General features: G+C 45.2%; 1 protein-coding gene across 1 annotated transcript in view; it reads right to left on the bottom strand.

Moving 5' to 3' along the window:
- Window positions 1-3334: 3334 nt before the first annotated feature.
- CDHR3 (cadherin related family member 3) overlaps window positions 3335-21455 on the bottom strand; it is a 67993-nt gene continuing 49872 nt past the window's right edge. Inside the window, 12 exon segments of the mRNA XM_073009240.1 lie at window positions 3335-4040; window positions 5577-5605; window positions 5607-5623; window positions 7787-7820; window positions 9661-9672; window positions 11797-11978; window positions 13884-14018; window positions 14020-14138; window positions 15795-15966; window positions 18285-18511; window positions 20339-20437; window positions 21151-21253. Of these exon segments, the coding sequence (XP_072865341.1) occupies window positions 3736-4040; window positions 5577-5605; window positions 5607-5623; window positions 7787-7820; window positions 9661-9672; window positions 11797-11978; window positions 13884-14018; window positions 14020-14138; window positions 15795-15966; window positions 18285-18511; window positions 20339-20437; window positions 21151-21253 (1434 nt within the window). The 3' untranslated portion in view covers window positions 3335-3735.

The raw sequence follows: 21455 nt of genomic DNA, 5'->3' as shown, positions 1-21455 counted from the left end.
AAGGGGGCTCTGGGGAGCAGAAGTGTCACTTCCCAGTTTTTTCTTGTGGGCCACCCGTGCTTGCCGCACAGGCTGAGATGCAGACCCTGCTTTCTACTGAGCACAACAAAAAGCTCCAATGTCACAATCTACTGTGCAGTTTCAAAGTCTTCAACAATTATGATTGCTACGTGATCTAATTCCTGAATGTATTTGCCCCAGTTTTATAATGAATCAGAATGAGAAAAGTAAACATTGGCTATAATCAACTCATACCTGTTTAAGGCCTTGGGAGGGAGATGGGAGAAAACTTTCACCAGATCCACGATGGTTACTGTCTTCATTTTATTCAGATAATTTTTTTTCCCCAAAACCTGGTCAACATTGGGAAATTAGCTGGCTGCAACCAGTCAGACTGATTGCCAGTCAAGCCTTCGTTGCAACGTTGTAACTTCACGTTAGCCTCTGATTGGTTGCTTTTTGCAACCAATCAGATGTTTGCACAGGTGTGTGACCTTTGTAACTCCACTTCAGTCTCTGATTGGTTGCAGAAAGCAACCAATTGTGGGCCGCCACTTCATTTCCATGAGGTGAGCATGAAGTGGCCAACAGGAGACCTCTAAGGGGTATATGGACTGAGAAGACTCTGCATCTGGGCCCTTGAGTCACTGCTCAGGCCTGTTCCCACACTGTGGAGTGTACTTTGGTTTTCAATAAATCCCTGCTTTTATTCTTTCATTGCTTCATTCTTTCTTTGCTTTGCTGGGCGTTTTGTTCCATTCTTTGTTCAAAACACCAAGAACCTGGACAACTTGCAGTCAAGACCCTCCACTGATGACACTTTGACTTCTGGATTTCGCCGAACCAAATAGCCAGATATACAAAAGAAAAGGGGCGGCAGGTGTTTTCTCCTCCCGGTGCACTCTTGCCCCTATTTCTTAAGTTTCTCCGGGCCTGCCTTGAAACTAGGAAGACTCTCAGTTCTCCCTGCCCATCACCAGAGAAGACACTGAGCTCTTCAGAGAGGCCCCAGGCTTCAGGAAGTCCCTCTTGGTGCCTGACTTAAATCTCTTCTCTGGCCGTTGAGCACAATTCCCTCTTGCCCTGTCATCACTGGAGAAGAACAGCTGCTTACCACTCCCCTTTTTAGTCTTTTTTTTTTTTTTTTGAGACAGAGTTTTGCCCTTGTCGCCGAAGCTAAAGTGCAATGGCACAATCTCGGCTCACTGCAACCTGTGCCTCCTGGGTTCAAGCGATTCTCCTGCCTCAGCCTCCTGAGTAGCTGGGATTACAGGTGCCTGCTAACACGCCCAGCTAATTTTTGTATTTTTAGTAGAGACAGGGTTTCACCATGTTGCTCAGGCTGGTCTCAAACTCCTGATCTCAGGTGATCCACCTGCCTCAGCCTCCCAGAGTGCTGAGATTACAGGCATGAGCCACCGCGCCCAGCCCTTTTAATCATTCTTAATGGGCTTATAAGCGGTTATTAAGTCCCCCTTCAGCCTTCTCAGAGCCTCATTTTACTTGCATTGAAGCTGAGAGCTTCCGAGGAAAGCATTTGACTCCGGGCCCCACAGATTTGCAATGTCTTAAATGGGCAATCAGCCACTTCACTCACTTTAACCTGCATAAATGAACAGTTCTGCCTTCTTTTGCAAAGTATAAAGTCATTCAAAGGAATTCCCTGGCAACTAACCCTTATTAATAAATCACGCCCAATCTAGGCCAGGACAGGGCATTCCGCAAATGCTTCTTTTGCTTAAGAAGTGACACTGGCACTAGGTACACGGTAAACAAGCTGCTGCTCTCTCTGAAGCTTTGCATTTGCTGCATGGATCCAGTCAGTCTCCCACAGGACCTTGTGGGCCTGGTGGGCTCTCACCTGACTCCCCAGTTGGGAAGGGAGTGATTCCCCAATGAACTCTCACCTGGACCTTTCTTAGGGTTACTGGACTAGGGTCACAGCAGCTGGGCAGCAGGGCATAGAGCTCGAGTGAGACTTGCTCAGGCTCTGCTAGGCACACTTTGGAAAGTTTCATTTTCTATTCCATCATAATACCATTTATTTCCAGTTCATTGCTCATGCTTACAGGTGAAAGTCTGAGTTGTATGTCTAGACAGGGCTTCCAGTATGTCCTCACTCAGAATCCCACAGTTCCTTCCAATCATAGGAAGTGGGAAGGAGCAAGGCAGGTAGGTTGTAAGGCTGATGGTGTTTCAGCTTTGAGGAAAAAGTGATTTCACTTCAATAGTAATTTTAACCAGAATGGCTAAAATTAAAAGGACTGACAATCCCAAGTGTTGGCAAGGATACAGAGCAATTGCAACTCTTAGTGTTTGCTGCTGGAGTGTGAATCAGAGCCACCACTTTGGAACTCTTTGGCAGCATCCAGCAATTGCTCCAGCAATCCCACTCTTAGGTATATGAGCAAAAGAAGTGAGTGTTTATGTTCACCAAAATACACGTGCAAGAAAGTTCATAGTGTTGTAATTCACTTTTTTTTTTTTTTTGAGACGGAGTCTTGCTCTGTCGCCCAGGCTGGAATGCAGTGGCACAATCTCTACTCACTGAAGCCTCTCAGGTTCAAGCAATTCTCCCTGCCTCAGCCTCCCAAGTAGCTGGGATTACATGCTTCCACCACTACACCAAGCTAATTTTTGTATTTTTTAGTAGAGACGAGGTTTTGCCATCTAGGCCAGTCTGGTCTTGAATTCCTGACCTTAGGTGATCTGCCCACCTTGGCAAAGTGCTGGGATTACAGGCGTGAGCCACCATGCCCCACCTGTCATTCACTTTTAAGTACATTTTTTAAAAGTAAAAAATTTGAAGCAGCTGCCACCCTAGTGTAGAATGGATAAACAAGTTGTGATATAATCATAGAATGAAATCAGACACAACAATGAAGAGAACTGAAGTACTGCTAGACAGGACAACATGGATGAATCTCACATACAGGATGCTGATCTGGACACACAAGAGCACATTCTGTGTGATTCCACTTATATGAAATTCAAAAAAGGCAAAACTAATCTCTGATGATAAAGATCAGAATAGTGGCTGCCTCTGGGAGGAGTGTTGAACAGATCTAATGTGTTCAGTCATCTAGTTGAACACATTAAATCTGTGTACTTTGACTATAAGTTACACAGTACCACAAGAGAAAACAAAAGAACGTGCCTACTGCGTTTTCTTCTTCCCAGATGACCAACTCTTAACGTATTAATCTGTTTTTTCACTGTTCTGCTTCTTTTGAATAAGATTTGAGGTGACTTACAAAGGTGTATAGTATATTTATTTATTTATTTATTTATTTTATTTTATTTTATTTTTTTAGTATATTTATAAGTGAAGAAATCTGGGTGATGTTAAAACCAGGGCAGGAAAATAAGGTGGAAACCAGATGTAAGGATAGTCCTCACTATTTGTGTCAGGAAGTCCTGTGAACTGAACAGAATAGAGCTTCCTAGCAGTCAATGCAAAGAAGAAACACAATTCCACACCCCAAAGTTAACAGTCCTGCTGATCAGAAGCACAGGTAGTTCTGAGATCTGATAGAAAATGTTCCTGTATCATTTCAGAACAGGAAACTATGTGATCAAATCCCTTTCTATTTGTTTAAAAATTTGTCAGATATCTCATGTTTGACCCTGGATGTCTGAATCCCCTCAGCCCACATTGTCCCACCTACGCCATGCCCACACTGTCCCCATAGAATTTAGGGTGAGGCAGCATCCCAGTGATTAACAGGCCCCTGTTTACTTTCCTGGGTGTGGTTTGGGGGAAGCCCTGTTAATGAAGGCTGGATTTCTGTTCTTTGGGGTGCCCGGCTTGCCATCCTCATTTCTGGAACCCAGACCAGCACCCTCAGCCCACGCTTTGCCATTCAGCTCATCTTTTCCCCGGTTGGTGCTTCTCAGTGGCCCCATCCCTTCCCCAGAAGCAACTCTGCATGGGGCCGCTCCCTGGGAGCTGAGCTCTTTCCATTTTGGCATTTGGGTTAGTGGATCTTTCCACTTTCTGGATCCAGTTTTTGAGTTGAATGCATACATTTCCCCGGTCACTAGTGAAGAAAAAAACACAACAATCACATAAACCAGAAAATTCCAATGACTGTCTCTTCCCCCACTTCTACCCCGCTCTGTTCTGACTCCCAAGGGAAGATGAAGCACACTAGAAGAGGTGAATCACTGACACCGACAGCAGACATGTGAATGGCACTGCAGTCTCCAACAGCCTGCCCTTGTCACAAGCCATGCTGCTTGGACCACACAGGTAGCAAATAGCAAACCTCTCTGGATAGAAAGGCTTAGGAGCATCTTAAGGACATCTCAATTGCAGGATGAGAAGGCCGTGTAAATCTTGAACTCCATGCAATCTTTGGATAAATTAGGTTCAGTTTCTAATGGGATTACCCATTACTTTCTGATTCATTTTGTTTGTTTTAAAAGACCCCTGAATTCCTGCTATAAAAAGGAATTCACCAAGTGAGAAGGAAAAGGCTGATTTTTATTTATGTTAGGTTAGCAGCAATTTGTAGACACAGACATACAAATCTGGTCCCACTTGAGATGATGCAAGGAAGCCATTTTTATTGTGTCCAAGCCAGCAGACGCTAATTGATTTAGGCCAGTTGGCTCATGTCTTTTTTTTTTTTTTCTCTCAACTACACAAAAACACAAAAATCCTCCTCTGCCTTTTGCTCTGGAAGATCAGGTTTAAGGCAAGCCCTTGCTTCTTGTCATTTCCATACAGCATGAGTGGCCTCTCAGCTCAGGATCCCACCAGCACTTATGCTAATGTGAGCACATTATGGTAACAAGCACCTAATAATAGAGGGAAATTTAATTCCAGCAGCAGCAGCAGTAGCGGCAGCAGCCTCTCACTGGAGAGGAGCCATCCTCCTTAGGAGGAGGACCGGTGCCGTTTGCATATGAGGGTGGCAGGAAGCCAACACACTTGCCTCCTGAATTTGGTTTCCTTCCCTTTATTCACGTCTATAATTGAGCCTTTGTAAGTGGAGGGATGAGTGTAAAGGAGCTAAATTTGGAGCTGATTTCACGGGGGTGATGAGAGCTCTGGAGGCCAGCTCTACCTTATGTTCATCTTGCCGACCAAGAAGAAATTCTTGGCCCTGATCTGGGGAAAAAAAGAAACTACACTTGCCATTTCTCTGTATCTTCCACTACTAATAAAATGCTATTAGAAGCATCCAGGAAGAATGTGGATGGGGGCGGGGGGCGCAATGAGTACCAAAAAGCAGGAAAAAAACGTGAATTCCTGGATTCACCAGTTGCCTCAGCTGGTTCGTAATTTAGGAAGGGAGGCAAGAAAGAGGCATGGCCCTTGAACGTGAGCCTTTAGGTGGAGACCCACTGAGGCCTCACGAGTGTGATCCTGTAATTGAGCATCTGCAAGCCAGCTGGGTTCACAGCTGATCTCACGTTGTATTAGCCTGGAAGAGTCAGCACTGTATAGGCGACATAGCCAAACGGATTGACAAAATGAGTTAAAAGCAGGAAATTGGATAAGGTCCTCCATGCTTCTACCAGTCTGGAATATGAAAAGCATTCTTACAGTGGTATTGCCACTTAATTACCTGGATTTATGACTTCTCCATCAAAGACTGTTCATCTGGATAGTTTCCTAAGGAGAAGACAGAGACGGCATCAAACACAACCCTACATTCCTCCCCCCAGGCAAAGCCATGCATCCTCACGACCCAAGCTCCTTACCCAAAGCCTTCTTGACTTCTAAGTCTTTAATAGGCACTGTACTAGATGCAGGGGACACAGCAGTGAACAAGGCAGCATGGCTACTGCCTGTACAAAGCTTGCCAGTTACAAACAGGTGCTGCAACGCAGAGTGATAAGGCTATGATGGGGAGATGTAGGCTGTCATGGGGCACAGGTAGGGGTAGAGGAGACATTTAAACCACACTTGGGGGTTAAGGAAGCACCCTGAGTAAATAAAATCTAAGCGTAGAAGGAAGAGTGGAAATGCCACACAGCATGGCTAAGACCTACGTTTTGTCAGTGGATCGCTGTCAGGCATTGTCAAGGTGGACACAGGTGAGCTCCTAGGTGTCCGTACCTCTGGCCCTGGCACTCCGGCCCTCCCCTGCAGCCTCCCATTGCCTAGGCCAATGCAATGTCGCATCTGGGCCTCACCTAAGTCCTGTGCTCCAGGTCTCTTCTCTTCCCTGATATGTCCTCAGTGCCACCCTCCAGGACCTGACTTCTGCCTAATGCACCTGTCCCTCGTCCCCATAGAAACACCCCTTCCCTCACATGCTGCCCTCTAGAGGTGCGAAAGTCAGGGTCGCTAGCACAGTAGCAGGGATTGTGTTTGGAGTTTGGCAAGCTTTCCAATCCCCAGGTTTTATCACTTAAAGGATCCCCTACCTAGTTCCCCACAACTCCCCAACTCTGAAGAGAGAGGAAATGGGGATTACACAGGCTTCATCAATTTGACCAGCTAAGCAGCCCCACTTTTTGTGGTCACGGGTATTTATTTAATAGACTAATTTAATATTACATAGTTCTAGAGCAATCTCTAAGTGGCATCCCCAAGGGTACTCGCCTTAGACAATAAGACCCAGGAGACCAGAGACTGCCTCTTCTTCCTGTTTGTACACTGGCCAGAACATAGAAGACTTAGGGGTTAGATGTGCCTGAAGCCAAAATTCCAGCGCCCTGCATTGACTTCCTCATGGGAGGAGCCATTGAATTATCATGCAACAAATTCATGAAGCTTGGACCATGACAAAGCCTTACTCATGAGGGTAGGGAAGAGCTGGAGGGAGCCACCTTCAAGTTCTTTCACTTCACTTCCCAGGGGGTAGATAAGGTTATGTCAGAGAGAGAGAGAGAGAGAGAGAGAGAGAGAGAGAGAGAGGTGGAGGAGAGGGAACTTTCCAGCTATCCTGTAACACTTTGCATTTGTGTGACACTTAACAATTTTCAAACTATTCCTCCATTTGTTATCTCAGGGCAGATGTCCTCACCCCCCATTTTACAGGCGAGGAACCTAAAGCTCAGCAAGGCCAGGGAAGTCCCCAAGGTGATAAGGCTAAGTGCGCAGAGCCAACCCCAGACCAGGCAGGGCCCTTTCTCTGTCACTTTTCTGCATGATACTGGAAGAGCAAAGGAAATTTAAATCAGCTGGGCGCAGTGGCTCATGTCTATAATCCCAGTGCTTTGGGAGGCTGCAGTGGGTGGATCACTTGAGGTCAGGAGTTCAAGACCAGCCTGGCCAATATGGTGAAACCCCATCTCTACTAATAATACAAAAAATTATCGAGGTGTGGTAGCACATGTCTGTAATCCCAGCTACTTGGGAGGCTGAGGCATGAGAATCGCTTGAGTCCAGGAGGCAGTGGTTGCAGTGAGCCGAGATTATGCTATTCCACTCCAGCCTGAGCAACAGAGTGAAACCGTGTCTCAAAAAAAAAAAAAAGAAAGAAAGAAAGAAAGAAAATTTAAATATCATTGGAGGCTGAAGCAGTAGTTTTAGTCTTTAAGCTTCACTCCCCCAACTCACTCTCGTGGAGAGCTGGTATAGATAGTAAACACCACTACTCAATATTTATGAAATCCAGTTCTTCTGCAAATATATCAGCAGGCATGTTCAGTGGAGGGAACAGTCTATCAGGAGCTCATCACACAGCAATCTGTTCCAGTAGCCAAATGCAAGCACCTCTCTGAATGATAAGCATGCCCACAAGGCTGTGTCAGGTCTGCCTTTGGGGGAGATGGGGCCCCTATCCCCCAGTGTCTACGCCCGGTGCCCCACACTGCCCATACTCACCACCACAACGTCTCTCTTTGCAGTCTTCGTTTCTGCAGAGAACAGAACAGGCAGAAGTTAAGCTTCTTGGGCATTAGATTGACCTTAAAATTCCACCCCCACAATGGTATTCCCCTAAATAGGCTTCGATCTCAGTCTTGCAGACACAGCAAAGAATTGTTCTGTCTGTAGATGTGTTTGTTGACAGCTTTCCATCTTCTCAGAAAAAAATGCATACACATACGTATATACACACAACAGTAGGTTTTTTTACTCTTTTTCTAGCTTGTTATCAGTGGACCTAGAAAACTGGCTTTTAAATGGCTTTTAAGATAAGAAAGAAAGATTGGATTGGATACCTCTTTTCATAAGGTGGGAGTTTTATGCATTCATTCCCCAAGCCCTTTTATTTTATTTCGTTGTTTTATTTTATTTTGAGGCAGGATCTCACTCTTGTCGCCCAGGCTGGAGCGCGGTGGCACAAACACAACTCGTTGCAGCCTTGACCTCCCGAGCTCAAGCCATCCTCTCAGCTGCCTCCCCAGTAGCTAAGACTGCAGGCGTACACTACCACACCCAGCTAATTTTTTAATTTTTTTTTTACGGACAGGGTTTCACTATGTTGCCCAGGCTGGTCTCGAACTTCTGGGCTCAAGTGATCCTCCAGCCTCGGCCTCCCAGAGTGCTGGGATTATAAGTGTGAGCCACCATGCCCAGCCCCCAGCCCCTTTTTAAAAAGTGGGATTAGAGACAGTTTGTGAAAATCTCATTTATTAAAATCATCACCCTCAATATGATCAATAACCACTATAATCAAATTTCTAACCCTATTGAGACAAGCCTTAAGCATGTCAGACACATGCCTGTGAATGAAGTGATTAAAGCAAGCATTTTTTTTTTTTTTAATTAAAACACTGTCCAATTCTTTGTCCTGTCTCCCCAACACTCTGGAGTCTACTTGAGGCCGGGCCAGGACACCTCCTCAGACCTGGAGCTGCTCAGATGGACCTTCCCCGCCCCCCCCCCCCAATGTACCCACTTCCCTGAAGTCATTCAGCTTTCTTGGCCCATCTCACCACCCCCATCTCCCCTTTCTCACTAGTCTAATCTAAATAATTTGTGGAAATGATCAAATCCATTAGAATCTGGGTATCAAGTATTATCTGTTCTTTTTTGTTTTGTTTTGTTTTGTTTGAGACAGAGTCTTGCTATGTCACCCAGTCTGGAGGGCGGTGGTGCAATCTCGGCTCACTGCAACCTCTGCCTGCCAGGTTCAAGCAATTCTCTTGCCTCAGCCTCCCAAGTAGGTGGGACTACAGGTGTGTGCCACCATGCCCGGCTAATTTTTTGTATTTTTAGTAGAGACAGGGTTTCACCATGCTGGCCAGGCTGGTCTCAAACTCCTGACCTTGTGATCTACCCGCCTCAGCCTCTCAAAGTGCTGGGATTACAGGTGTGAGCCACCACACCCGGCCTTATTTGTTCTTTCAAAAGAGGCCTGTGTCCAGCACAAAGCATTAGCTGTCCTCAGGACACCCTCCGTGGGCAGCAGTAAGCAGGTCTTGTCTACGTTTAACACGTGGAGAGTTCTTTCCTCCTGTGCCATGCAGCAAGGGACAGACCTAGGTGTTCAACTGAGCTGATTGGAGAGGGCGCTAGGTAGGGCACAGACAGGACCAAATTGAGAGATCCAGGTGGGCCAAGATACTGTGCCCCTGCCCTTCCCATTCTCCAGCTGCAACCAACCTCTACTTCCTTCCATCCGCGGAAGATGCAGCTGAAAATGCTCCAAGACGTGATCGCAGCCTGATTCTCTGCCGAGTAGGAACCTTTTTATGTAGCACAACAGAGCAAGCAAAAAACAACAGACGAGGGAAACAGGTACGAACCTATTTCCTTTCTTTGTCCTATGCAGGGGAAAAAAGAGGGGATATTAATTCACTTGAAAGTATGCTGCACTGGCACGTACATGACACCATGGGGTTCTTTGGGCAACTATGCCCTTTGAGATACAGGGGTTGACTGAAAGAGGTGCCAGGGATAGGGACAAGAAAGACTAGACCACCACACCTGCTTCAAACAAAGCAGCTTCATCACTATTGGCTTTGGACTAGGGACGTTCTGAGAATTTGATGAGTTAAAAAGTATCCCCTTATAAACTTCAGGGAATACATTGTCTCTGATGAGAACACCTGGTGAGGACATGCCTGCCCTAGTCAGACTGCCCAGCAAGTCTTCCTGCCCCATCCCTTTCTCCCCAAGAGCCAGCAGAGCAGAAGGCTTGGCTCACAGCAGGGAGACGAGACTTGAGAGCTGGCAGCTACATTTTGGTTTCCTGTCACATGAAGAGCTGGACTTGGACCCCACGACCTTTCCCACGATCACCTTGGATTCTATAACTCTGTAACTCTAATTTTCTTCTTTGCTCTTTGACAAAGGTTGGCTGTCATATGGTATAACTAATTTCCAGAGTGGTTGAGTCTGAGTCTGGTTTTCTAGCTAGTTTTGCTTTTTTAAGTCAACCATGTTGAAAACAATGAATATTTACAACCTAAGTTAAAAGAACCAGGTTCAAGGTACATATTTAACATTTAGCCATAAATTACATGAGAGTTACAGTGTCTATTGGATTTGTTTCTTCAAGAACTTCTATCCAAATCGCATTACAGTACACCACCATCCTTACAAGCAATTACTCTTTTAGAGCTGTTTTTATTAAAAAATCAATTTGTGAATAGAGTTCAAACAAAAATGCCTTTTTTAATTTCAGCAGATGCTCGAGGATTTCTTACCTTGAAGTCAAGGTTGCCCATAGCAACAAACTTTCGCAATAAATATGGCAAAATGCAATGCACATCTTTATTCTAATGCCTTGTACTTTTATACAGAGTCTTTCATCCATACATTTTGTTATTTGACAGTTAATAGTTAATGTTTAAAATGCCCTTAAAAGGCACACATGTCTCATCACCCCCTCTTTTTGCCATTGAGAGATCCTAGAACTCAGAGGTTCCAATACCTCAAGATACTTGGGCATAGAGCTAAACTTGGAATCTAGAATCCTGAACTCACTGGGACTCATCTGTGAAGAATAAGGAAACAAGATTTGTAAAAAATGTCTGGGTAGTGTACTAAGCATTTACTCTGTATCAGGAATACAGTTAAGTGCCTTGTTTGCATTTGCTCATTTAGTTTGATTAATTTTACAAACAAGAAAATTCAAGCTCACAGAGGTGGTGACTTGCTCAAAGCCATATTCCAAGAAAACAGTAGAGCTAAGACTCAAGCCCAGGCCCATCGAACTCCAAAACTCAGGCTCAGAACCATCTAAGCTGTAAGTTGTTAAGAGCTACCGAGAATTAAGAAGCCTGGCTCTGGGAGAAGTTTGTGATTCTTTGGTGCTCTCTTCATGTCACTCTACTACCTCTCTTTTAGCCAGTAAAAGACACGTCACAGATTGGCACAATAAGAGGCATATTAGTGGGCAGGTGAAAATCGGAAAGAGAGAAAACAGGCCTGCATTTATAACCCTTAGGAGTGAGAGACTGAGACCACATGCAAAACACTAATAATTATTTGGTCACACAAAAACCCAGCTGAGTCACTGGAGACACAAGCTTATTTCCCTTATTGGTTTTGTGTGCTTGCCTTAATTCCATACTATCCTTTAAATATTCTACAAATAAGAGCACGGCATATTCTATCACTATTCACAATAGGGCTTTTCTGAGGGTTTTATCCAGGGCAAGGTCATCAGAAGGTTGATGCTCCAGTCTCATTGAGAGCCTCAAGGACAGAGTAGGTTGCCAGGGAAAGCCAAAAGGATGGTTTCCTGGCCTAGCAGGTGAAAAAAAAGTGCACCAGGACTGAGGGGAGCTGGGATTCCTTCCCCCATATCTCCTTTTCCTGCCTTCATTCCAGGCAACCTGCCTTGTAGAGAAATCCTGATTCTCTATTTTTCCTTCTCCTAATATCACCAGAAAGTGTCCTAAAGGAGGAGGGGAAGAGGGCCTAGCCCACTGGCAACTTACAGATGTTCCTTGTTCTTCCCAGTCTTGCAGGGGCAGTGTCTGTGGATGCCTTTGGCCAATAGGACGACCAGGAACACCAGGAGACCCAGAAGCAATATGGAGCCCAAAGTGATGACAAAAGGAACGTACCACGCAGATGGAGAGTAAACGTTTTTCCTCAGGACCTGGTAGGTGACCCTGGGCTTGAACAACAGAGAGCAGGGAGGGTGAGTGGAGGGTGGTAGTGATTTTGACATTCAGCACTCTTTCGTGTTGAGTATATATTCCACTCTTTGTTATTGCTCTATAAATTGGACATCTGTGTGCTCACAGTTCTTACTGCTTCAAACCATCACCTTATTTATAGTCTTTGCAGACATCCATTAGATCAAAACCCAGAAATTTTAGGGAACTGAAAACTGTAGGCCTAATTTTATTCTCTGTCTTCCTCTTCCCCAAAGCTAAAAAAAGTCCATTGGCTTTTTTTCTACCATATCTGGGCATAACCCAGGGACGAATATAGCCATTGTCTCTCACCAAGACGGCATAAGCCACGAAAGTTGTTTTTTTAAACACCTTGTAGGCTTTTCAGTGTTTTCTCAACTACAAGCTGCCACTGCCAGAGGAGTGGGCTGATATCACAGCAAAGCCTCAAGTTCAGCATCTGCTTCCTAGAGCTGGAGACAGATAACAAACAAGTTACGGAGGTTTCAGGACTGGAGATGTCACAATTAGGTCATGCTCTGAGCCCAAGAAAGGTGGGAACTCCTCACTCAGGGGAGCCTACCAGCTCCTCCCACAAGGAAAGTCCTTAGGGTTGCCATATACCTCCATTCACTGGGGTCATATTGACTTGAGCACAGGAGAGAGAAGCATGAACCAGCTCCTGGGAAGACTCTGAGAAGAAGCTGGCTGCCTCCATAGGGCGTTCTCTAAGGTTCTGATTATCTTCCTTCTGGCATGCTGCAGGTATGAGGCTGCTGACCAAGGGTGCAGCTTCTACTAGGAGGAGGAGGAGGAGGAAGAAGAAGAAGAAAGGGGACAGATGAATTAGCATAGATGCAAACCAGTTCCTCTAAGGGACAGGGGAGATAATCCTGTTGTCAGATTCCAGGCTCTCCCTTCCTTCTCCAAGCCGATTCTGTGACAGCACCTGGTCATTTTCTTCCTACCCTTTCCCACAGTCTGTATTTACTTTGTCAGTTTGAATACTTGTTTGTAATCTATCTGCCCCTCTAGATCAGTGGCTCTCAGACTTTAATGCACATTAGAATTCCCTGAAAGGCTGATTAAAAACACTGCTCACTGGGCCCCACCTCCAGAGTTTCTGATCCATTAGGTTAGGGGATACAGTTGGGGATTCCAGCTTCCAGCATCCTTCCCTGGAGGTCATGGTGATGATCATGGTTGGGTGACCTATAACTTTAATAATCTAGGCTGGGCCCAAGAATTTGCATTTCCAAGCAGTTTCCAGGTGGTGCTGATTCTGATGGTCTAGGGACCACACTTTGAGAACCACTCACCCATACAATAAGCTTCCTGAGAGCAGGGATCATTTTTGGCTTGTTTGCTAAAGTGACTGGCACACTATAGGCATTAAATCGATATTTGTAGATTGGATGAATTTTTTGGAGTGGAGGTGGGGTGTAGGGTACAGACTGGTACATGGCGATTCTTCAAAAGATGTGGAAAAGGGCACCCAGCAGTAAGCAAGCAACCTGATTTCATGGATATTGATTTGCAAAGACTCTTCTGAACATGCCGAGAGGGGCTGTGAAGGTAGCATCTGGCAGCATGCCCATGAAAATCAGCTCCTGTGCCACAAGCCACACAGGTGGTTGAGGTCTGATCTCTCACAAGTCTCTGCACAAACAATACACTCTTCTCTACCAGAACAGGAAATATGAGTGGTTTTATGAGTCTGAGGTCTCACCAGATTTTTGCCACCCTGTAGCTACTCCAGTCCAGCCCATGGTTGCCATTTTTGGCAACATCCTAATACCGCAACTCTTCAGTCCACCCCACATATCTCCGGGCAGGGGAAAGAATTCCATCAACATAACTCACAAGGGAACATGCCTGGGGATTCCAGGTCCTAAAGCCCTTACCCTGGGGGTTGTGGTGATGACAGTGGTTGGGTGGGAAATGACTTTAATACTCAGTGTCACTGTTCCTGTCTCAACAAGAGCCTCAGCTTTCTTCCTGCCAGACAGCAAGTTGTCATCAGTTATGTAGACAGTTATGTAGCTTGTAGTCCCAAATCTTATCAAGCCCACCAGCATAGTCAAAGGGAGATGTAAGCAGCAGGCGTGTGACGTTGGAACCAGCATTGGGAGAGAAGGTGAAATGATTGTTGACGTTACCTAAATGAGATTTGATGCAGGGGTGTTGGTAAAAGGAAGAAAAGAGAGTAAGAAATAAAGGTTTAGAAGAAAACTGCACTCAATCTTTTTCTCAAATGTCCACACCTCAAGTGTAGACTGTATCTGTGACACACCAGAGCTGGATTAGTTATATGCTACAGGCTTTAACTGCACCAGAGATGTCATTAATACAAAGAAACTCTTGCTCACAACCAGCGTGGCTATAAACAAGGCTGAGTAGAAAAGGACAATAGGACAACACCCTTAGCCTAGGTGCCATCTTGCTGAGTATTAAGCAGAGACTTTGTAACCCTGGTGCAGCCCTTCTGATTTCTCACTCAGCAATTATTTGGTAACAACACTGTAATTCACACTCAGACAAATGAGTGGGCGTCAAGAGGGTAGAATAGGTCACATCACTAGCCATAGGCCAAGTTCACTGCATGCTTTTCATGGGACCCAGTGGGTCACACTGGTTATGGATGTCCCTGGAGTCCCCCAAAGGAAGGTGCCTCCTGGCTTTGCAGGAATGGCAGTCCCAGGTCCTCCTGAACCCACCCCATCACACCCCCAAACACACACGCAGCTCTGCTGGGGCTCATGGCTCAGCTCAGGGAGCCTGGGGCAGAGAGGCTGCCAGCCCAAGCACACCCCTGCTCATTCCTCCACTGACTCCAGACTCATTACCAACTGAACACCAGTAAATGGAGCAGGAGATGATGCAATTTTTGCTCCCTTAACAGCAAAATGCTCCATAAAGGCCTTAGGGCTCTCAGTATGGATTATTTCCATCTTCGGCAACTGCAGTCTCGAGGCAGTTTCTGCCCCTGGGTTTTGTGACACAGCCAGCTCGAGAGGCTTCCTACTGTTCGAGTTCCTGCTCGGCCAAGGGCACAGCAGGCAGCAGGGATGGATTTTTACTCTCTCACGTGGAATTGTTCTGCTTGTTTGGGTTTAAATCTCTGGCCCCAGCACTTCATTAGATGAGCTATTTTGGTCTAATTTCCATTGAGGGGTGCTCTTTTTTCCCTAGAATGGTGTATTTTTAAAGAGAGAAGATGAATGGAGCAGAAGAGAATTCCTGAGGACACATTTCAAAATGCACTTAATCTATTTAATCTATTATTATCCAGAGAGAGGACTGGGATTCCCTGCCCCCACTACAAGCTTTCAGGAAAAGAGGTGGTTGAAAAGTTGGACTGCATTTTTTCTAATGACACTAATAGGCTTTATGACTCATACTGTAGTCAGGAATTAGGGGATAGGGTTCACCCTTTTCTTGGGCTTTTGAGCAGTCACATATGGGGTCTGGGAGGAGTAAGACGAGAAGGGGAAACCGAGAGGAGCATCAGGAAGCATAGGGGCTGCTAGATTCTGTATCTCTGCTTTTCTCATTCAAACACTTCCCCAGCAAGCTGGGTGCGGTGATGGATGCCTCTAGTCCCAGCTACTTGGGAGGCTGAACAGGAGGATTACTTGAGCCCAGGAGTTCAAGACTAGCCTGGGCAACATAGCAAGACCCTATCTCAAAAAAATAATGCCCTCCCAACTCCCATCCCACTTTGCCCAGATCAGTTTGTGAGAACAGACCCCTACCCTAGACAACTTCAGGGTCCTCAGAGACGGGGTCAGGGTTGTCGACACCAAGTACTATACCTGAGCCAGTGGAATAATGGAAAGATCTGGGGCTGCAATTAAGGTCAGTATACGTCAGCTTGAAATTCTGAATATTTGTGCCAACTTTCAGATCCACTTGGAGGGCCAGGAAATAAGAGTTTGGAGTACAAATGGGCTTTTCATCATTTTCTTCAAGGATGTTCACGGTAACCTAGAGTAGCAAGAAGGTGGTCATTCTCAGTAGCTAAAACTCGTTGAGTGCTTACTGTGTGTAGGCAGTTTTCAGGCTAAGCAATTTTCATAAATTAGCTCATTTAAACTCACATGAGATAGATAACATGATTATTCCCATTTTATGGATGAGAAAATGGAGGTTTAGAGATAGTAGGTAATCGATCTAAGATCATTCAGCTAGTGAATGGCAGAGCTGGGATTTGAATCCTGGTCTGTCCTCCTCCAAATCCTACGCTATTACTCTCTACCCCGTGTGCATGTGTGTGTACACATGTAGTGTATGCATACCTTGTCCCACCCACCCCCACACACACATGCACCTGAACACATAGGCTCACCTGCAGGTGACACTGAATTGTTTTTCCAGGAAGGTATGGATTTACGGTGACTCCACGTGCTGCCTTGCCTGCTGCCCCTTGTGGATTGGAAGTTCTTTAACTCTGGCATATACAGAAATGGTTTTCAACCCCGGCTCTGCTTTCTTGGGCCCACTTCAGACCCAATAGATTGGAGGGTAGGTGTCAGGGCCCTCACTGATGTTCCCTAGATGATTCTAATATGAGCCAGGACTAAGACCCACTGGGACAGAACAAGCAGGCCTGGTTAAGCTTGGATCTCATCTGTAACCTGGGCTATTAGCACTCTACTAAGCCCTAGGGCTAACCTGCCATAAACAGGGGCCAGCCTATTCTCTTTCATCGCTGTCTTCTATGCCTGCTGAATTGGAATATAACTTGGGATGCCTGCCAGCACAGAATCGTAGAATGTCAGCCCTGAAAGGGACTTGTGTGATCATTTAGTTCATCACCCTTTTTAAAAAGCTTATGAATTTTGAGTCATATTCATACTACCTTTGAAATTTGGGATTTCAGCTATTTCTGAGCCCGGGAATAAATTGAAATGTTCACTCTAGTTAGCTTCCAAAGTAGGGTCCATTCATTTTTCTTAAAAAAACCCAGCCTAACAAACACTGCAATTATCTCCAACTTTCCTTGGGTAGCAATGCCAAATCTTGCACATCATTAAAAACATCATCCCATTAATTTGAAGCAAGCTATCGGAGGAAGCGGACTGTTCAGGCACAGGGTTATCAGGTGACTCTCTATTTAAGAGAGAGAGAAATAGGGACACCGAGATAAGCATTGCTCAGACTCCCTCGGAAAACTGGGATCAAAGGTGAAAAATGAACTTGGTCTCCTGACTCTGAGCCAATCTTTGTCTATGGCTGCCTGCTGCTAACTGAGAGTTCATTTTGCCTCTATGCTTTTTTAGTTTACTAATGGGAAGGACCAGGGAATAGTTTGGTCTTTATGGCTATCATGTTGCCCCTGGATAATCCAAACCACTAACAACAGGGACCTATTAGGCCCTTGCCACTCGAGGTGTGGCAGGGGACCAGCAGTGCCACCCTACTTGGAACCATGTCAGAAATGCAGAATCTCTGGGTCCCAGACCCGCTGACTCAGAATCTGTATATAACAACATTCTCAGCCTCAAAAGTTGGGAAGCAAGATAGCAGCACAGCATCGTTTTAAGATCTACCCCATTTGGTGTGCGTAGAGGCAGGGTAGGAACATGACATAACTGCTCCTGGGGAGGAAATGCATAACTCCAAAACCACACTCAACTTCTGGACAGTGCGCATTTCACCAACAGCCTTCAGTGAAGGCGAAGCGAGATTTAAAGGGCCACAAGAGGAACCTTGTCCCACAAAGTGGCTTTGTGGGTCCACCAGACATTCTAATAGCTGGCCACCAATTTCAGTGCTTTTCTCAATCACCCACAAACTTGGGCCTCAAAAAAAGTTGGGGCTGGGTGCAGTGGCTCACGCCTATTATCCTAGCACTTTGAGAGGCTGAGGCGGGTGGATTACTTGAGTTCAGGAGTTCGAGACCAGCCTGGCCAACATGGCGAAACCTGTCTCTACTAAAAATACAAAACTTAGCCAGGCACAGTGCTGCACACTTGTAATCCCAGCTACTTGGGAGGCTGAGGCATGAGAATCACTTAAACCCAGGAGGTGGAAGTTGCAGTGAGCCAAGGTTACACCACTGTACTCTATCCTGGGCTACAAAGCGAGACCCTGTCTCAAACAAGAGAAAAAAAGAAAAGAAAAAGAAAAAAAGAAAAACGTGGATCTTTATTTCCCAGGGCACCTTTATTTGTTTCTCACCACACCTGCAGGATGTGCCCCTGGGAAGTCTCCTCATTGCCACGTCCACACTCTGCGGGTGCCAGAGAGACCCTGAGTCAACCAGTTGGGTTACCAGGACTATAGCAAGCAGCCCCACTCACAGTGACAGAGCTTGTGTCCTTGTTGTTGGTGGCCTGGATTCTGAGAATATAGATAGGGGTTGTTTCGTAGTCCACTTTAGTTACCAGCTGGAGTTCTCCCATCTTGGGATTAATCCAAAATACGTTCGGGTACCGGAGGCTGGCCCCTCCGGTGGAGATGGAGTACACGAGGCTGCACTGGGGGAGGTCTTTATCAGTGGTTTGCACCTGTCCCACTCAGGTTCTGGCTGGAGGAATAAAGTACCTGCAATAAGTCCTGCTTTTAAGAGGTAGGGAAGGATGATTCAGGAACCGATGTTCTCCCTGCCATGGGAAGAAGGACTTCTGGAGGTCTCCTTGCTGTCTAAACTCTATTTTATAGCTTCAATTCTACTAAATTGAAATAATGCTAACCAATACCCGCTAGGTAACTGGCCCTATGATCCAAGCAGTCTTGTGAGCTGTAATAGACAATTTATGCCTTTGTGTGTGTGTGTGTGTGTGTGTGTGTGTGTGTGTACGCGCGCACGCATGCGCGTGAGACAGAGTCTCACTCTGTCACCCAGGCTGGAGTGCAGGGGTACAATCTCGGCTTGCTGGAACCTCCACTTCCCAGGTTCAAGCAATTCTCCTGCCTCAGCCTCTCAAATAGCTGGGATTACAGATGCCCGCGACCACACTCGGCTAATCTTTTTGTATTTTCAGTAGAGACGGGGTTTCACCACGTCAGCCAGGCTAGTTTCGAACTCCTGACCTCAAGTGATCCACCCGGCTTGGCCTCCCAAAGTGCTAGGATTACACTTGTGAGCTACCATGCCCAGCAATTTATGCCTTTATATAGACTCCAGGGACACCAATCATTTTGCTATCAGAAACAATAGTACAAAGAACATACATCCTCACACATACATCTCTTCGCAGCAGTGTTGTCTAAAAGTCCCGTGTTTTTCAATTTTCTATAATGAGCATGAATTGCTCTTATAAAAATAAACAATTTTTAAAGAATTTAGCAATTGATGATTACAGATTACAGATTTTTAAGTCCTCTTCCATTTTGCAATTTTTACAAATACTGTTGGTGGAACTGCTAGCATTCTGGCTTGCTTGTTTTATAGGAGTTCCTTCTCATAAATTACACTCCTCAAGGGCAGAAACCTTCTCTTGTTCAATTCTGTATCCCAGAACTAAGTGTGTGACCCAAAGTAGGTGATCAAAAAGAACTGCAATAAGATCTGTGAATTCCCAGAAAGCCTATTTTTTTCGAATTTGTTATTCACTGGATAAGGTATAAGAAATTAAAAGCGTTTTCTTTGGACCTTCATTTTGCCTTTTGCTTGAAAACTTAATGTCAGGAAATGGAGACCATCCTAAAGAGAATGGATCATTTTAGAGGGAGTGTTTTGGTTTTGATTTGATTTGTTGTTGTTGTTGTTTTTAATATGGAAAAAGGATCCATGATCTAAAGATGCAAGGCTGTGAGGAGTCTATTACACAGCACTTATAGTATTACCTTCAAACTGAGAGAGCGAGAGAGGCAGAAAGTGAAGCTGGAAGTGGGGAGTGAGTCTTTTCCTTAATGGGGGAAGAGCCTGCGAAAAGCAGGGTGTTGTAAAGGGCAGAAAAATAGGCCTTCAGGGAATCCTAGTAGGGGAGACAGAAAATGCCTTTATTTTGTTTGTAAATGAAGGAAATACAGAAATGGGAAACCTTTTCTGTTTTTAAATTTTAATTCTCTGAGTGAGCAGGATAAAACTCACAGTGGAGACCAAGAGAAAACTTAAGCTAGGAAAAGGGAGGATTAGCGGAATCAGGCAAACAGACAAGGAAGCAATCAGAGGCTTCCGAGAAATGCAGTTTAATCAACAGTTTTCAAAAGTCCAAGTTTCACCTGAAGGGCTCCTCAGCAGCAAGGAAAATTTAAAAGAAATAAGAGGTGCACTAAATACTAATCAGCTGTGAATCACTGTGCACAACAGCATGCGAGGCCTCCAGAAGGGAGCTTTCCACTCCGCAGAACACTCGTTTGGACGGAGTCCATTGAGAGCCCTCTGGTCTGTGTCTTGTCTGTTACTTACCCAGCCTTCTTTCTGACACATCAAATACGTAGGATGGCCTATCAAAAATGAGAGGGAACTCATTTTCTGGGCTTGTTAGGATATAAATGTAGATATTATCTAAAAATGGAAATAGAAACACATTCAATCACAAATCCATACTCATCCATTTGTTTATTCAACGTCTTTAAAGAATCTCCTGTGTACAGGCTTTGCACATAGGGGATACCAGGTGACTAAGACACGGGAGCTCCTGCCTTTTAGATGCTGAGGGTGGTCACCCTTTGATAAGCACATGAGCACACAGAGCACTACAGAACCCAGAGGAGGAACAGCTTCCAGGAGAAAGAACAAGCTGAGCCTTATAAGAACAGAATTAGACAAATGGGGCAGGGACGATATTGGGGGGTGTAGCAGGCATATGCAAAAATGCCAAGGTATAAAACCACATAATTCACTCTGGAAAACTTCAAGCTGCTTGCCCAGTTGGAAAAAAATGGGGACTTGGAAGCAAGTGACAGGAGGTGAAGCCGGAGAATTAAGCAGCAACCAAATGATGAAAATTCTTGTATGCCAAGCCAAAGAGTTGGAACTTGAACTTGACAGCTACAGGAGATGCTCGAAGGCTTTAACCAAGGAAGTCATATGATGGCATTTGCATTTCCCTTCAAAGACTCTTACATGTTGCAATTCAGCCGAGAAAGAGGGGGTCCTTGCATGAGGGCAGTACTAGTGAGATGGGGGACCTAGCACAATACCGAGTATTGCCCAGCAGAGTTTAGTCATTGATACTCAAGAAAGACACTCATGAAATAAAACAAAATGAGACTTGCTTTTATAGTAAGGGGGGGCCACATCCTGCACCTGGATTATCACCGTATATTTATTGCCGGCTGCTAGGTTACTTGGATTTTCATAGTCTAGATCACCAATCAGCTAGACTAAAACAGAGATAGTAGATTATACAGATTAAACAATCCTATTTATTAGGCTGTGAGAGATATTTTCATACACTGCTAGTGGATATATAAATTGGCAAAACGCTTTTGGAGAACACTTTGCCCATAAAAATGAGGAACTTTAAAAAGTTATGACCACACCTTTGCTCACTGCTAGTGAACTTAATGGAAATGATTTA

This window comes from Chlorocebus sabaeus, chromosome 21, assembly GCF_047675955.1.
Source record: "Chlorocebus sabaeus isolate Y175 chromosome 21, mChlSab1.0.hap1, whole genome shotgun sequence".
NCBI lineage: Eukaryota > Metazoa > Chordata > Mammalia > Primates > Cercopithecidae > Chlorocebus > Chlorocebus sabaeus.
The sequence above is the reverse complement of the archived record's forward strand: the minus strand, read 5'-3'. Positions and strand labels throughout refer to the sequence as shown.